The 17,629-nt window shown below is 40.2% G+C and overlaps 1 protein-coding gene across 1 annotated transcript in view; it reads left to right on the top strand.

The window, feature by feature from the left end:
* LOC126185202 (F-BAR domain only protein 2) overlaps window positions 1–17,629 on the top strand; it is a 318,103-nt gene that overhangs the window by 258,954 nt on the left and 41,520 nt on the right. Inside the window, exon 19 of the mRNA XM_049928080.1 lies at window positions 12,862–13,091. Coding sequence (XP_049784037.1) covers window positions 12,862–13,091 — 230 coding nt within the window. The remainder of the gene's footprint in view (window positions 1–12,861; window positions 13,092–17,629) is intronic.

Below are 17,629 nucleotides of genomic sequence, written 5' to 3'. Positions count from 1 at the left end.
TTAGGACATTTCAGCTCAGTTGTGGAAGGCTGTCAACTAGCACTAAGTTTCCAAAGATTTTTAAACTCTTCTTTCACATGTATTTCTTTTTGAGACAGTACAAGGGATTCACAAACATTTTTCTTGCTGTTTGTGTGATAGGACTGTCATGACATCCTTTCCTTAGTCATTGTTTTATGATTATGCCAATCCATGTCAGATACATGCGTATTGGATTACTGTACCTGTTTATTCAAATAACTAATGGTCAATATATTTCACAACAGTGAAAGCTGCAATGCAACAAGCTGATTATTTAACTAACTGTAACACACAGAACCTGTGTATTATGTGTCATTTCAGTTGCATATGCAATAGTAATATTTGTTATCCAATTATCTGCAAAATTCATGCAACTAGAGCAATTAGTCTCACGAAACACCTGATGAAGATGTCAAGTTACAATGTCAAAATATAGCATTGGGAAAACACAGACCACTGGCAGTAGACCCGATTCTATGAGATGATAGCAAATCGCTAACTTTTTTGTTATTTTTGTTTCCTTAGCAGCTCATGAATTGAGGTCTACATTCATTAAGTCAGATTATTCAATCTGATGCCAAATATAAGAAACGTTGTTTTCAAATTGATCATGAGAGAAATATTGCAAACAGCAGTGCACAATTTAACTGTAAAGTGACTCATGTTTAACCAGTTGTATAACATCTAAAAATATTTACAAAACAAGGGGCATAAAAAACTGTTACACATGGAAAAATGTTGTTATAACTGGCATATCATCATGTGTAGCAAGCTGTGTTGAGTAGTATTATTTACAGCAATTCCTTATTTCATGAGAAAATTACAGCTACGATCTGTAAATATGCTTTTTACTAAACTAAAGTATAAATATATATGGAGCTACACTGAACAAATTTGACTTTATATTCTACCAGTACTTCATTGTAAAGGTGACGTGAAAGGTTTACTTGCAATTTCTCAGAGAATAACACACAGCAGTTTGTGCCCTTACTATGCCATCAGAAATCTAAAAACCAGAGAGCTTCCCACTCGCATATCAAACAGTTGATTGTCATTCATACATTCTTACCACTAACATATTCTTTTTTGAGGACTTGGTGACACTTGAGGTTTTTAGCAGAATGTATCTTAAATTTTTTTACTAATTTTGGTACGGGGAACATGCAGCAAAGATTATTTTCCTCCTACAACAGTGAAGATATTTGCAGATGTCTGCACTCAGAACTGACTGCCAGCTGTCACAACACTTTACAAAATTCATGAGACAGGCAACACAGCAGTGACAGTAGTTCAGAAATCATTAAGGAAGTTGTCAGGAGATGGGTTGAAATTCAGATGATAATGTTGCTTTCCGAGTCACATTCAATGTGTAATAGCGAATGATCGTTTCCGTTTTCAGTACACCGAAGACAGAAAAACAAAATCAAAAAATTGTGACTTTTAGTTTGCAGTCGCTGCTTCTGCATATTATTAGTAACTATGCTCTAATTCCTTAACTGTGTTACACAAATGGGAATAATACTCAATGATATATATTTTTGGTATTCTGGCCATATATGGCCACATCTGTGAGATCCAAGCTAGAAGTCACTTCCAAGCAATACCGGAGAGGTGAATGCCACATCGCTTCACTAGCTGTGGGGTAAAGGAGTCATGCCATAAAGTGGATGATGCATTGGCTCTCTGTTCCAGTCTTGATGGAGGGCAATTTTTTACCTATTATGTGACGGAGCTACAGGCAGCCACATAGAAAATCAATAAGGAAATCTTAAAGAACTTTTCCATCATAAGTACTAACTCTGCATCTAGTACCCCAGGGTGTAAATGTGAGAAACTTATAGTATTGCACACCTGATAATGCCTTTTTCTGCTTCTGTTTATGTAACTTTTGGTTTTTGTAAATACACAAATTTAATTATGAAATTATGTCACTGAATAATTTATTATTTGGGCTGCTTTATGCATATACTCTTAACTGCCAAATTTCCAAACTGTTGTAGTATGACACAGGATAGCAAGTAAACACAGACCATTTCGAAGTCCAGAGTGAGTAAAATCTTAGCAATTAGTGTTTATCTAGGCACACTCAGTTTAAATAGTTCACAGTTAATTAAAACAGACTTCCATTGTAAGGGTATCATGATATGTAGTAATTCATTTGTATTTGTAAAATGAATATTTTTATATTGTTTTCCATTAATTTATTGAACAAAATAGTAAACCAAAGGAAAGAAAGTAATCATCAACAATATATTCTCTAACATTATGTAAAACAGTCTGACTGTGCTCAAGTGGTTTACCAATCCCAACCTGTAAAAAGGACTCATTTGGAATTAAAGATGTCATCAAGCCAGTCTTGAAGAGCATTTTCATCCAGGAAGGAATGGACTTGATGGTTGTTAAATATGGGGTGGGGAAGATAAACGTTTGAGGGTGCAAGTACAGCAGAATGGGTTTGTGAAGGATGGCTTCACAAACTAACTCCTGTATAGTTTTGTTGGTCATTTTTTCTTACACTGTGACCAAAGTGTGTCTTATTTCTTGGGAGCAAATACCAGATGCGATGTACACACCACTGGGGAAAAGTAGTGAACAACACCCTTCTTGCGCCACCAGATGCAAAGTAATATCTGTTCACACTGCCCTTTACTTGAGGAGATGGCTTTTTTGAAGGTTCAGCCATTCATTTCATCTTAAGAAGTTAACATAAGGAAATCAAAACTCTTCACCAGTTACAATGTTGAATAAGAATGCTCAGTGAGCAAACTCATGACATTCAAGCAAAAATGCAGTAATAGTCACACCCTTTGATATGTGTTTCTTTGAACTGGAGCATGTGGTGTTCCTACAATTGACTTCCGAAACTTCCCTATTGAATTCATGTTTCACATGGTTGGTAAATGTTTGCAGTTCATTACATGTGTCACTTATCAAGACTTCCTGAATGTGGAAAATTGTTCATGACAGGATGATCTTTCTGGAACCAAGAAAATCCTTTTCTCACCCTATTTGTCAGATAGCACTTGGCCCTCACACAACACAAATGTTCAGAGCCCTCTATTAAACCCAAAGCACAAGTGTTAGACCTTTTTCCACCTGCGGCTCTGTTTCATAATGCTTAAACAAATCTCGTAAGATTCATGTATGCAAAATCAAATATTTAACTGCAAGACAAATACTAGAAGTTAACATATGAAAATGACATTTGATAAATACTCTCGTAGCAACCCATGCGTATTGTGTTACTGCGTGGTTTATAGATATGGTTTCGTGCGAAAATGAAACTGTGGTAGGAAACAATTTTATGCCTACAAGTACAAGAGCAGAAATGTGCCCAAGGAGCACCTCATTGCACCACGTTATGGTCACCTGATTGGATGGTGGCTGGAGTCAGGTAGCAAGTGGTGGTGGCTGCTGTAGGGTAAGGAAATTCTTGAGCATTAACTGTTCTGATCTTGATGTGCCCATAAGATCTTTTTCAGAAATGTTTCTGGGATGTTTTGGTATTGTGTGTGGGTTACAAAGAAATACATATTTTCTTCGAGATTCTATCAGGCTGATAAATTTAGCAGATGGTCGAAATAGGGTTTAAAAATGAAGGAAGGAGTAGACTCAGACTCTGAGCTTTGAGTCTACATTGTGCTAGGTTTACCACTAGATTGCAAGCAGAAACAGCACTATAGAGGTATCACTATAGTGGTACACCTCAAGCAGAAGATACCATTAGCCCCCAGACACTTCATTCAAACACTACCGCATCCTGTGCAGTGTTGCCAGATAGTGATGATGGCTGGACTTAGAATTGTAGGGGCCAGCCAGTTTTATTGGCCTCTTAAGTGAACGATACTCTGCAGCAGCCGGCTGATAGTCAGGTTTTCTAAGACTGTACATGTCGATGGCAAGTTATAAGTATATCGAAATCACACGAGGCAGTCTTTCCTGCTTGCTAACAAAGCACCATTTATGCAGCGGTTACAGGCATTCTCATGCATGGGGTTTACACAGAGTAAAATTGTGACTTCTTATTTATTTGACTATTTCTGTCCCCAGCAAATGATTCTGGAAGCCATAATCTGGTATACTTCCCTGTACCAGGGTGTGCTGAAAAGTAACAAATCCAAATTTTTAATGCGAACTCTTAAAGCTTTTTAAATAAAACAAATACACTGAAGAGCCAACGAAACTGGTACACCTGCCTAATATTGTGTAGGACCCCCCACAAGCACGCAGAAGTGGTATTGGAGGGAATTGACATCACGAATCTTGCAGGGCTGTCTATAAATCGTTAAGAGTATGAGAGGGTGGAGATCTTCTCTGAACAGCACGTTGCAAGGCATCCCAGATATGCTCAGTAATGTTGATGTCTGGGGCGTTTGGTGGCCAGCAGAAGTGTTTAAACTCAGAAGAGTGTTCCTGGAGCCGCACTGTAAACATTCTGGACGTGTGGGGTGTCACATTGACCTGCTGGAACTGCCCAAGTCTGTTGGAATGCACAATGTACACGAGTGGATGCAGGTGATCAGACAGGATGCTTTTGTATGTGTCACCTGTCAGAGTCCTATCTAGATGTATTAGGGGTCCCATATCACTCCAACTGTCCATGCCCCACACCATTACAGAGTTGCCACCAGTTTTAGCAGTCCCCTGCTGACATGCAGGGTCCATGGATTCATGGGGTTGTCTCCATACCCATACACATCTATCTGCTCAATACAATTTGAAATGAACTCATCCAACCAAGCAACATGTTTCCTGTCATCAACAGTCCAATGTTGGTTTTGACAGGCCCAGTCGAGGCATAAAGCTTTGTGTCGTGCAGTCATCCAGGGTACACGAGTGGGGCTTTGGCTCCAAAAGCCCATATCAATGATGGTTTGTTGAATGGTTCGTGTGCTGACACTTGATGGTCCAGCAATAAAATTTGTAGCAATTTGGGGAAGGGTTGCATTTCTGTCACATTGAACAATTCTCTTTAGTCATTATTGGTCCCGATCTTGCAGGATCTTTTTCTGGTTGCAGCGATGTCGGAGATTTGAAGTTTTACCTGATTTGTGATATTCATGGTACACTCATCAAATGGTCATATGGGAAGATTCCCACTTCGTCGCTACCCACGAGATGCTGTCAACTATAACACCACGTTCAGACTTGCTTAAATGTTGACAACCTGCCATTGTAGCAGCAGTAAGTGATCAAACAACTGCACCAGACCCTTGTTGGCTTATATAGGCACTGCCGACTGCAGCGCCATATTCTGCCTGTTTACATATCTCTGTATTTGAATATGCATGACTATACAAGTTTCTTTGGTGCTTCAGTGTATTATTCTTCAGACTTTCCTGGCAATCTGTTGACATTGTGAGCTGTTGGGTATTCTTCCGGATGCCAGCCTTGTTCTTGCATGCTATTTCAAAAGTGTGGCTTGTTACCTTCATCAGGCACTATTAGATACTGCTCGTTTGGAAGGGGTCAAGTATTTGTACCCACACTTTCTCCACCATGAACTACAAATGAGAGCACCACTTCCACCTAGACTATATAGATTGCCAAAAGTACACAAAGGGTAAAGGATGTGTGCCACTGCACCCATTTGCCAGCAACATTAGTGTGTGAGAATAACAAACAGCCAAGTACCTGAAGAAATTGCAGTTCCCATACATTGGGGAGTGTATTAATCACATCTGCAACTCAGGGGACTTCTTCCAATGTCTCATGCAACTACATATCACAGAATGTTATATAGTGGTCAGTTTTGATGTGAGATCCCTGTTCAGTATGACACGTTGGAAACAGTTGCAGAGGAATTTGCTGATGCTTTGTTGGATCTGTTCAGGTATATACTGACCTCAACTCATTTTCTGTACGGGGACCAATATTATGAGCAGACAGAAGATAACTCTCTGCCTCCAGTGGTTGTCAGTATGTTCATGGAGAGATCTAAAGGAGAGGCATTAAAGTTAGCTAGATACAAACCCACATGCTTCTTCAGGCATATGGATTATACCTTTGCGATCTGGCCTCATGGGATGGATAGCCTCAGTGATTTTTTGCAACATCTGAACTCTCGTCACCCAAATAGTAAGTTCACCATGGAAATGGAAGAGAATGGCCAGTTACCATTTCTCAGTTTGTCAAAAGGAGAGCGGACGACTTGTTCGTCCACAGTGTGCATTGAAAACATACACACACTGATTTACACCTGCAAACTGTCACTACTGAGTGCAGAAGAACAGAGATCTGACTGTATTGGTTCACAGGGCACACACTTCGTCAGAGCCAGATAGTTCGGCAGTAAATATAGAGCATCTATGATCAGTGTTCTGCAAGAATGGATACATGCCCAAACAGATTCAGAAGGCCCTTCAATCAGCCACTCCATCACAAGATTTAGAAGAAAAGCAAGATGAGGCAAAGACTCGAGCATATCTGCCATATGTGGGATCCATTTCTGCCAAAATCAGCAGGATTCTCAGGAAGCACATCATCAGGTGTGTGTGTTGTCCACTTACTAAAATAAGAGGCCTTCTGGGGAAACGTGAAAGATAACCTAGGACTATGGAAACCAGCAATTTTTAATATACCTTGTCAATATGGCATGTCGTACACTGACCAAACAGTTAGGACAGTAGACATCAGATTGAAAAAACGTCAGAGCACACCCAACTAAAGGCAACTAAATCAACTATTGCTGAGCACTGTCTGGAACTCAATCATTCCATTATCTATGATGAAACGAGGGTTCTGCCACAGACCCCAAGATACTGGGACAGTGTCATAAGAGTGTTTGTAGAGATAAATGTGACAGAAAACCACACTTTTTTTCCAGTGAGAGACTAGTTTGTTGATGCCACCACATTACAGTGTTTGACTTTGTTCACCAAGCCACAACTTCACATCTGCTTGCATTGCATCATCACTATCGAAGTGAAGTCCTCGAAGGTTTTCTTCAAGCTTTGGAGAGAGAGATGAAAATCAGATGAGGCCAAGTTGGGACTGTAAGGAGGATGATCAGTGACAGTGAACCCAAAGGCATTGGATTGTGCAGATGTTGCAGCACTTGTGTGTGGTGTGGTATTGTCATGCTGAAGGAGAAGGTTCTCTGTGTATGAATAATCGCTTCAGATTCCAAATTTGATTATAGCATGCTGTTTCTCACACATTGACATAGTCACATAATACACCGCCATGTTACATGCTACAATTCAGAACCTTTTGGTGACAAAGGGCTGCAATTATGTAAACGTGAAGAATAAAGGTATAGAATGCTAATAACATTTGCTTTATTTTTAAAAAATTTTAATAGTTTTCACATAATAAATTTGAGGGCACTACTTTTCAGCAGGTCCTCATATTTATATTCTGCAATGGTGTAATATTTCTATTGATCATTACAGTGACATCAGTGTTCCAAGATGACCACTCCTGCTGCCAGAATGGTGTATGTGTTGATGGCTGTGGGGGATGGAAGCTTTCAGTACCACAGTGAGCACACGGGGCCGAGAAAGCTGTCTCCCTAAAGAATTTTTCATTATTAAATGGTTATCATACAGTAGGTGAATGACTGCAGCCCAGGTGCTGACTGTGGCTGTGTGCAGGGAATGTGTCTGCTGAAGCAGTGGAATCAACAGACAGCAACAACGGCTAGTGGAAACAATGACTGTGGCGTTGCTGACACAAGATGGGTGTTCACTCAGTAGCACAGTGAGCTTATGGCTGGAGTGGCGTACTGTGCCCATGGACTAAGGTAGCTAAGCCCAAGTTGAACGTAGAACTCTAGAAGACTGGCAGGAGTGTCAGGCGATGGCCTCACCTCAGTGATACCAGTTTGAAGTCCATAACCATCAGGACTAGCTGACAGCTCAGACTGGTGTGTGCACTAAGTTGAAGGTGCTCCTAGCTAAAGTTGTTGCTGCCTGGCTTCACATCCAACTGATGATGAGTACAGAGACTGCCCCAGTGGATTGAAAAGTACCAATGGAATGAAATTTCTGAGTGAACTGTGGAGATACGTACACTGAAGTGCCAAAAAAACTGGTATAGGCATGTACATATTCAAATACAGAGATATGTAAACAGGCAGAACATGGCACTGCAGTCGGCAATGCCTAATTAAGACAACAAGTGTCTGGCGCAGTTGTTTGCTCAGTCACTGCTGCTGCAATGACAGGGTATCAGCATTTAAGTGAGTTTGAACGTGGTGGTATAGTTGGCACACGAGCGATGGGCACAGCATCTCTGAGGTAAGGATGAAGTGGGGATTTTCCCATATGACCATTTCATGAGTGCAAAGTGAATATCAGGAACCCGGTAAAACATCAACACTCTGACATCGCAGCAGCCGGAAAAAGATTCTGCAAGAATGGGACCAATGACGACTGAAGAGAATGGAGACAACCACATGAATCTGTGAACCCTGCATGTCGGCAGGGGACTGTTCTAGATGGTGGAGGCTCTGTAATAGTGTGGGGTGTGTGCAGTTGAAGCGATATGGGACCCCTGATACATCTAGATATGACTCTTGACATGTGATACATATGTAAGCATCCTGTCAAATCACCTGCATCCATTCATGTACGTTGTGCATTCCAACAGACTTGGGCAATTCCAGCAGAGCAATGCAACACCCCACACATCCAGAATTGCTGCAGCATGGCTTCAGGAACACGTTCCTGAGTTTAAACACTTCTGCTGGCCACCAAATTCCCCAGATGTCAACATTATTGAGCATATCTAGGATGCCTTGCAACATGCTGTTAAGAAAAGATCTCCATCTTCTCATACTTTTAGGGATTTATAGACAGCCTTGCAGAATTCATGATGTCAGTTCCCTCCAACACTACTTCAGACATCAGTTGAGTCCATGCCCCGTCATGTTGCGGCACTTCTGTGTGCTCTCAGGGTCCCTACAGGATACTAGGCAGGTGTACCAGTTTATTTGGCTCTCCTGTGTTTTTGCCCTGGCTGCGTATTTTGTGCTGTCGCACATTTGACTGTGAAATGTTGCTTTATGCTATTGCATGTAGCAATCAAGCCCACTGCTATGATAGACAGTTGCGTGCAGACCACTATGCCAGATTATTGCAGCACCGAATTGCAAAATTATGCAGGCGGATGGCCCGCATACTCCCTTGACTGTCCACTGTGGCCTGAGACTAGTGCTGCAACAGGCAGGTGACATATTACCTCCAGCAAGACTCATATAGCTGTGTAGTGTTATGTCTCAGTTATTTGGAGATCATCCCACAGATACGAGGATGTAAATCTGAAAAAATAAATAAGTAACACTCTGCCTCTGATACATTACATTTGTTACAATTGTACTTTCCTTCCTTGTGATGGTCCTGCCACTATTAATCTTTACTTCTGTCACAAAATTTATTGTTAAAATTGTGGATAGCTGGTAAATGAGTGAGAAATTGCTGTAGTTCGTTGGTTTGTGAGAATCAGTTCTATGTAAATGCAGTTGATAGCTCAGTCAAGCTGGATATTAAACTTGCATAAGCACCAGTTGCATTAAAATGGGTCATGCATTCAATTTTTGTTACAATAAAATTGCCAATCATTTGTTGATTGTGCATCACACTGAATTAGCAATTCCTTTTAAATGTTACTGTTCAGACTCCAACAGTACAGACTCACTGTAAACCACCTTCCATATAGATAGTTAATTTCCTTAGCATCATATATAGGCTATAGTAGTACACAGGATGAAGAAAACACAGCACACTTGGGGGTTGGCATGTAATTCCTCATCCAAATTCAAGACTAAGGTTTAGGTAGCAGAATCAGGCCAGGTGCATTTTAAAAACACTTGTGTGAACACAATGAGATGACAATACTACTGTCATCATGCTGGGCATCTGAACGTGCAGAGGAAAATGTATCACCTCGGAGTACTGTAGCAGCAATTGTAGCCAAGTTAGAAGACTGGGACATCAAATCCACATCCACCATGGAGCTATAGTTCAAATCATTGTCAGGTTCCTTTTTTATCTTTTAGATGTTCATTCCCTAGTTCTTGTCGCTTGTAAGCAAGACATTATTTTGTCACCTGACAATAGTCTATTATGACAGTGGTATCCATAAACTACCTACTAACTGCACCGTGCACAACCATAACTGGTCATGTCAAGTTGATGTAGAGTGGCTCCCAATGGAGTACACAAACAATGAACATGTTATATGCTTTTGGTACTAGGTGCATCCAGAAATCAAGCTGCTGCTGCTCATGTGTATGCTGCACTGTTTCCATAAAGACACCACCTTTATAACAATTTTTTCATTGCGGGTGCAATGCATTCAGGAAACCAGTAATCTTTGTCCACAAGTAGTAGACAGAGGTTGTTCAAGGACTGGACATATTCCACAAACAGAGTACCTGATTCTTGAAACTGTTCATCAGTCACCTCGCCCATGTACCTAGAATATAGCAAGCCATCCCAGGTATATGAAATGTGGGTTGCTGAAGTGTTACATGATGAAGAACTGCATTCGTGTCATTACATGTTAACTCAACACCAGCAGTCAGAAGACAGTACTCAACAAGTTAAGTTTTGTGAACAGTTTATAAAAAATGTTGTATGGACTGACAAGCTTAGCTTCACTTGTGAATGTATTTTCAGTCTCCACAACAACCATTATTGGTCACAACTCAACCCATGTAATTCGTAAATGTGACATTCAGGCACGCTTTGGCATAAATATGTGGGCTGTAATCATGGGAGGATTGCTTTTGGGCCCTTAGCTGTTGGTGGACAAGATGAATGTGCCGCTGTATCATACATTCCTTTGTAATACTTCGTTTGACGCATTAGAAAACGTTCCTTTGGTGTTCGGCAGCGTCTATGGTTTCAGCATGATGGTGCACCACCATACTTTGGAATGAATGTGCATAACTATTTAAATGATGCATTTCCAGGGAAATCGATTGGGCGTGGAGGTCCAATGTTCTGGCCTCCATGTTCCCCAGACATTATCCACTAGATTTTTATTCATGGGAGCGCTTAGAGGCACATGTTTGTAGTACTCCACCCATGGAGATACACAGCGTAACAGCTCAAGTGCATGCTGGTTCGGCAGTGTGGGTGCAGTTGTGTTGCATAGTGTCCAGCAAAGTATTATCCGTCAAGTGATCAAGTGTTTACAAATGCAAGGTGGTTGCTTTTAACATATTTTGTAATGTGAATGTTGCTCGTAAGAATATGTTCCAGCTCTGTGAAGATAAGCCTGGACGTAAAATGTACAGAATGGAAGTATTGTGCATAGCATAATGTGCAATCTAGTGTAACCTAGTACTTATTGTGCTTTTGTGCCTCATTGGATACAGATGATTATACTTTATGCAATATTATATGTTATTTGCTTTATTTGTCATGGATGAAACAAAGTGGTTGTTTATGTCTCACAGGTTCATGTTATATCTTAAAATTTAAATAAAGGTAACAGTAACTGAAAGAAATACACAAGATATCTCAATGTGGAGGTGTAAATTGGATACAATTTGATATTTTAACTGTAATAAAAAGTTTGATGTGAATATGACTTGAACATCCATAAGTCAGCATATCATTTCTCATGGCATTGCCTCATCTCACTGAGCTAATGGGGCAGCTCCAGAGCAGCCCAAAGTTTATGCTACCTGTTATTGACCATATAGCATGTAGTTACAGCATTGCCAGAGCCTCATTCTTAAAATCAAATCTCTATGAGATCTATTGGTGGATCTAGGTTTTGCTAGATATTTTTTGTCTTAAACTGGGTTGAGGACTCGCATGCTGATCATGAAGTGTGGCATTTTTTCTTTACCCTCTACATCTTTTGCAACAAGTCACCAATCATTATGCCAAAATACGATTAATCCTCTCTCAAGTCCTCTGTCCTTCTTTTGTCTCCATCTCTCTGTTACTGTGGCACATAAATCAATGTATTAACAAATGAAAATCCCGAGGCAGAACTGAACAGTGCTGAAAGGAAAGTTGAGGCCAAAGAGTAAAGTAGGCATTAGTGTTGTTAACTACAAATACTGATAGTGAATATAGCAAGTTTGTTGTCAGACAAGACACATATTGCATACTTCTGATCTTTACACTGTCGTGCAGATTTTTTCATTATAGTACAGATACAAAGATTAAAATATTCAAGAAATGTCCATGAATAACTTCTGAAAATTTGTTGGTGGAATTTGCTTTTTGAACTTGAGTATTTGACTGGACTTTTGATGCTGTATTGAGTAAGTGATTATTGCAGTGCAGTTGTGATACTCACATCTGCATTGGCTAGTTTTCATGTCTATTTTACAGTTTTCCATATGGTCTGAATTGTATCACCATTTTCTGTAATAATATGCATATATTTGGATATTTAATACCTTTCTGTAGTATTTCTGTAATTTTTGTTGAATGCAAGTAATACAGGAGATTGACTTATTCTGGAATATATGCATATAACTTTCCTTTTACAAGATATTTTAATTCCTTTACTTTTTTCCTTATAGAATTTCTGCATTTTTTTATATATAAAAGCAGCTTCCAAACTGTGACATAAATTCGATTTGAAATACATTCAATTTCAGATTAGCTTCTTTTTCCATATATATCTCTCACCCTTTCACATGTTTTATTGTTTTCTTAAAGTATTGTATGTGCTATTATGGTCAACAAACTTCACAGTTCTAGTAAAATTTTAAGAGAAATATTCTTCATATTCACATTTATCAAATGTAGTCTTAATTTGTTATAATAAAACTTATCCAGACATAAAATTACATTAGTCATATTTTTAAATTTTAGATTTCTTGTGTGTAAGTTTTTTGAACAATTCTGTTGTTACTGTTTTATATAGGCAGCCAGAAAATAATCGTGCTTTATGGAAATTCACGGAACTCTCCCAACATAGTGAAAATCATGGTGTTGGTTCCCTGAGGGCACGTTTGGAAGTGACTAATGGTCCAAGTAATCAGAGCACTATAGCAACACAATTTAATTGTGAAGGTACTACTCTGTCGGGCTTAGAGTTTGAGCTGGTTGGTGCAGGCTACAGACTGTCACTTGTGAAACGAAGATTTGTCTCAGGTGAGAAAAATTGTATGGTTGATCACAAATTTCTGAACTTCAGAATTTGCATTGCTCTCCCTCTGGTTAACCCTATAAATGTATTTGCCTCATTTTATAATTTATTTTAAAGACATTCCATTTTGTGTGTGTTGGTAAATGCATTTCAGGCTATGCACTCTAAGAATCAGATAATATACCATATGTTTAGGTTTTGAAAATGCAAAGAAGAGGATTGCAGGAACAAAGTAAACACGCCCGCATAAAATGAATGAATGAACAATAAATAATAAATGAATTTGGGTACTTTCAGGGCCATCGTTGGCATCCCATAGTTCATTTCTCTCTCATCTTATACCAATGTATCTTCCTTGCCCATAATCCTGGATAACTTTCCTGTCTAGTCCTTATTAAGCCCCATTACCTGAAAGTTATTGAGTATGTCAGCTTTTATACATTTGTGTCAGTCTGCTGATACCTCGTAAGAACACTCTGTTTTTGCTGTTAATTTTGCCGTAATTGCTATTGGGCTATTCAATTCAAAGGCTCTTACAAACAGTAGTTTTGGGTAAATCTCCATAATAGCACAGTTTCACCTTGATGATTACAGACTCCAGACAATGGAAGGCATTACATAGACCATGTTTTTACTGTGAAAACACTTTTTTTTTGGGCTACTACAGTGGCATGACCTGCTGACAAGAGGAAGTTACCTTTCACATTCTTCATGTCGATTCCATAGTCTTCTTGCACCATCCCGACTCCCTTTTGTCAAGGGGTCCATAACATTTTTGTGCGGATGTAGTTAGGGAACATGGGACCCTGAACCTGTGCAGGACCACTTCCCTTTCTGTACTGCAAGTCTAACCTCCAATTGTTATGTTCCATCTCCTCTCAGAGGCCCAGTGAGTAGTTGTGGAGTGTGGGCCTGGTTATCTCAAGATTTTTGAGTTAGGCAGCTGGCCTGTGCTTCCAATCCCCTCACAGGTAACCTCTGGGGAACTTACTGCACATCTCAGTTGTACAAGGCTTACCACTGTTTCCGTGAACTGTATGGATCCATATATGTTGATGGGAACAACAGATCCATTATCTCCAAACTTTCCAGCAAAATGAGTATTCTCTCAGGGAGTAAAAAGTGTTAGAGAAGATAGCTCAGATAGGTACTTCTGATAAAGTTTCTCTTGGAGACTGTGACAGAACATGTAATGCAGATTGTGTTTATAGTAATACAACATGAGGATTGATCATTTGGCAAAGTATCTCTGTTATGTACAAGGTGATTTTACTAAATGGGGACAAACTGCAGAAAATGATCCCCTAGAGAATAAGAAGCAGAAACAGTCTTATGGACAAAGGGCAAGAAATACTTTCCATGGGAGGTACACGGGGGGGGTCTGACAGCCGATCAGTTCGTCATTCCATCAGGAAGGAGGTACACGGCTCGTGTTGTCTGTAGTTCAACCATGCCTAGACAGTCAATATCACAGTTCGATCGCGTCCGAATTGTAACTTTTTGCCAGGAAGGGCTTTCAATAAGGGAAGTGTCCAGGCGTCTCAGAGTGAACTAAAGCGATGTTATTCAGACATGGAGTACATACAGAGAGACAGGAACTGTCAATGACATGCCTCGCTCAGGCCGCCCAAGGGCTACTACTGCAGTGGATGGCCGCTGTCAATGCATTATGGCTCGGAGGAACCCTGACAGCAATGCCACAATGTCGAATAGTGAAATTTCCTGGCAGATTAAAACTGTATGCCGGACCGAGACTTGAACTTGGGACCTTTGCCTTTCACGGGCAAGTGCTCTACCATCTGAGCTACCCAAGCACGACTCACGGCCTGTCCTCACAGCTTTACTTCTGCCAGTACCTCGTCTCCTACCTTCCAGACTTTTCATTCTGATGTCGAATAATGCTTTTCGTGCAGCCACAGGACATCATGTTATGACTCAAACTGTGCGCAATAGGCTGCATGATGTGCAACTTCACTCCATACGTCCACAGTGAGGTCCATCTTTGCAGACACGAGGCCATGCAGTGCGGTACAGATGGCCCCAACAACAAGCTGAATGGAATGCTCAGGATTGGCATCACGTTCTCTTCATGAATGAGTGTCACATATGCCTTCAACTAGACAATTGTCGGAGATGTGTTTGACACATTGCCCAGCGAATGCAGCAAGGTGGAGGTTCCCTGCTGTTTTGAGGTGGAATTATAAGGGGCCGACGTATGCCGCTGGTGGTCATGGAAGGCGCGGTAATGGCTGTACAATACGTGAATGCCATCCTCCGACCGATAGTGCAACCATATATTGGCAGCATATTGGTGAGGCATTCATCTTCATGGACAACAGTTCAAACCGCTATTGTGAACATCTTGTGAATGACTTCCTTCAGGATAATGACAGAGTGGCCAGCATGTTCTCCAGACATGAACCCTATTGAACATTCCTGGGATAGACTGAAAAGGGCTGTTTATGGATGATGTGACACACCAACCACTCTGAGTGAAATACGCCGAATCGCTGTTGAGGAGTGGGACAATTTGAACCATCAGTGCCTTGATGAACTTGTGGATAGTATGTCACGATGAATACAGGTATGCATCAATGCAAGAGGAAGTGCTTTTGGGTATTAGAGGTACCGGTGTGTACAGAATTCTGGGCCACCACCTCTGAAGGTCTTGTTGTATGGTGGTACAAAATGCAATGTGTGGTCTTCATGAGCAATAAAAAGGGCGGAAATGATGTTTATGTTGATCTTTATCCCAATTTTCTGTGCAGGTTCCGGAACTCTCGGAACCGAGGTGATGCAAAACTTTTTCTGGTGTGTTTATTTTGACATCTCAGAGACCTTAGGAACCAGAATGTATGATGGAGTTATGTATTACTGTAAACTCTTGATTATCCACAGTAATTGGGGACTTGAAAAATGTGGATAATCAAACTCCATGGGTAACTCACAATTTAAGTGTACAGTATTGAATAAGAGCTCCTCAAAAAGAAAAAAATTATAGTGTCATAATTAAAATCAGTTAACAAGTGTTTATAATAAATTCTAGTTTAATAATAACAGTATGCAAGAAAATTCAGTACTTACAAAGAATACAGTTCTATCCAGTTCCACATTGCTGTACACTACTTTGAAACAAAATACAGTCCAACACTTGCAGAGTTCATGCAGCACACTGTTTACTACACTCGTGTTGTAACGTGATATTGTTGCTCAACTGCGATCAGTCCCAGTTTAAAGTAAAATTTTCAGCAGCTAAAAGAAGTGGTAGAAATGACCGTGGATAATCCGCAAAGCAGATAATCTGCTCACGGATAATCGTGTGTGTACTGTATGTGGAAAAACAGCTGTTTTTGTGTAAACTTTGATTTCTGTACTGTGACCATAGTGTCTTTAAGGAGGGTTGCTTTGGACTGAATGTAGTGTGTTTCATGCCAGAGGTTTCATCACACTACTTTAGGATGCAAGGGCAGTGCAGTATGGAAGATGTGGTCAAGCTGCCCATGATGCAGAGAAGACATGCTCATCCTTGCCATACTGTATTAACGTTGTAGGTAAACATCCAGACTATAGCGAAGAATGGCATAAATTCAGTCAAGAGAAGAAACTCAAAGAAATTAAAATCCCAAAGTGTGTACCTTATATTGATGCAGTCACTTACCTTTAGTAAATCTTTAGCATGCACACTCGTGGAATCAATTATGTAAACTTGCCTCACACCAACATCTGTACATGCAAACCATATGTATACGTCTGCATCTGTAAAATATCATTCACAGCTAGTTCTAAATTGAGTCAGGCAACTAAAGGTATCCATCAGTTGAGGAATTTAGGCAGCCTCTCCCGAGCTACAGCTCCACTCTCTCACCACAGAAGGAGAAGCCTCCATCCAGAGGTAAACAAAGTCCTAAGAGAGTAAAGTAAAAGCCATGTTATTAGAGACCTTATAGAATCTGCAATGTATGAGACATATGTATGCATATACAAAACAGAGGTATGGATGTATAGAGGCAATAGTAACACAACCATGTATTCCTCTTTCACCTCCTCTCCTCCCCCCTTTTCCCCCCAATTCATTAGTATTAGTTACCAACATCACTAAGGCAAAAGGGAAAGAGGAACCTCTCTGAAATATGGCACCTTTACTACAGTGGAAGTTGAATGTTTATTATACTCTCATAATTAAGTTCATGGTACAACCCACATGTGTCAGCGTTTGTGTAAAAGATGCATACTTAAAGCCATCTGATTCCTCATTCCTGAGAGGATTCAAGCTTTGTAGAAAAGACTTCAGTGGTGATAGATGGAAGGATTGAGTTGCTTTGTACATCAGTGACTCTTTGCAGTGCTCATCCCTCACTCTTAACACTTGACTACAAGCTATAGTTACGTAGTTTCATGTTCCACGTGTAATAGCTATATGTTTAGTCCTAACTCTCCCTGTCAGTTCTCCTTTTTGGAGATGTCTGTTCACACACTGTGCTTTCGAGCTCCTGTAACTCCTCTCTAGGGGTTGCTTTTTAGAGGATCAGTTTCTAATGGATCA

Source organism: Schistocerca cancellata, chromosome 4 (genome assembly GCF_023864275.1).
Source record: "Schistocerca cancellata isolate TAMUIC-IGC-003103 chromosome 4, iqSchCanc2.1, whole genome shotgun sequence".
Classification (NCBI taxonomy): domain Eukaryota; kingdom Metazoa; phylum Arthropoda; class Insecta; order Orthoptera; family Acrididae; genus Schistocerca; species Schistocerca cancellata.
Note: the sequence above shows the minus strand (reverse complement) of the source record. Positions and strands in the feature narration are given on the sequence as shown.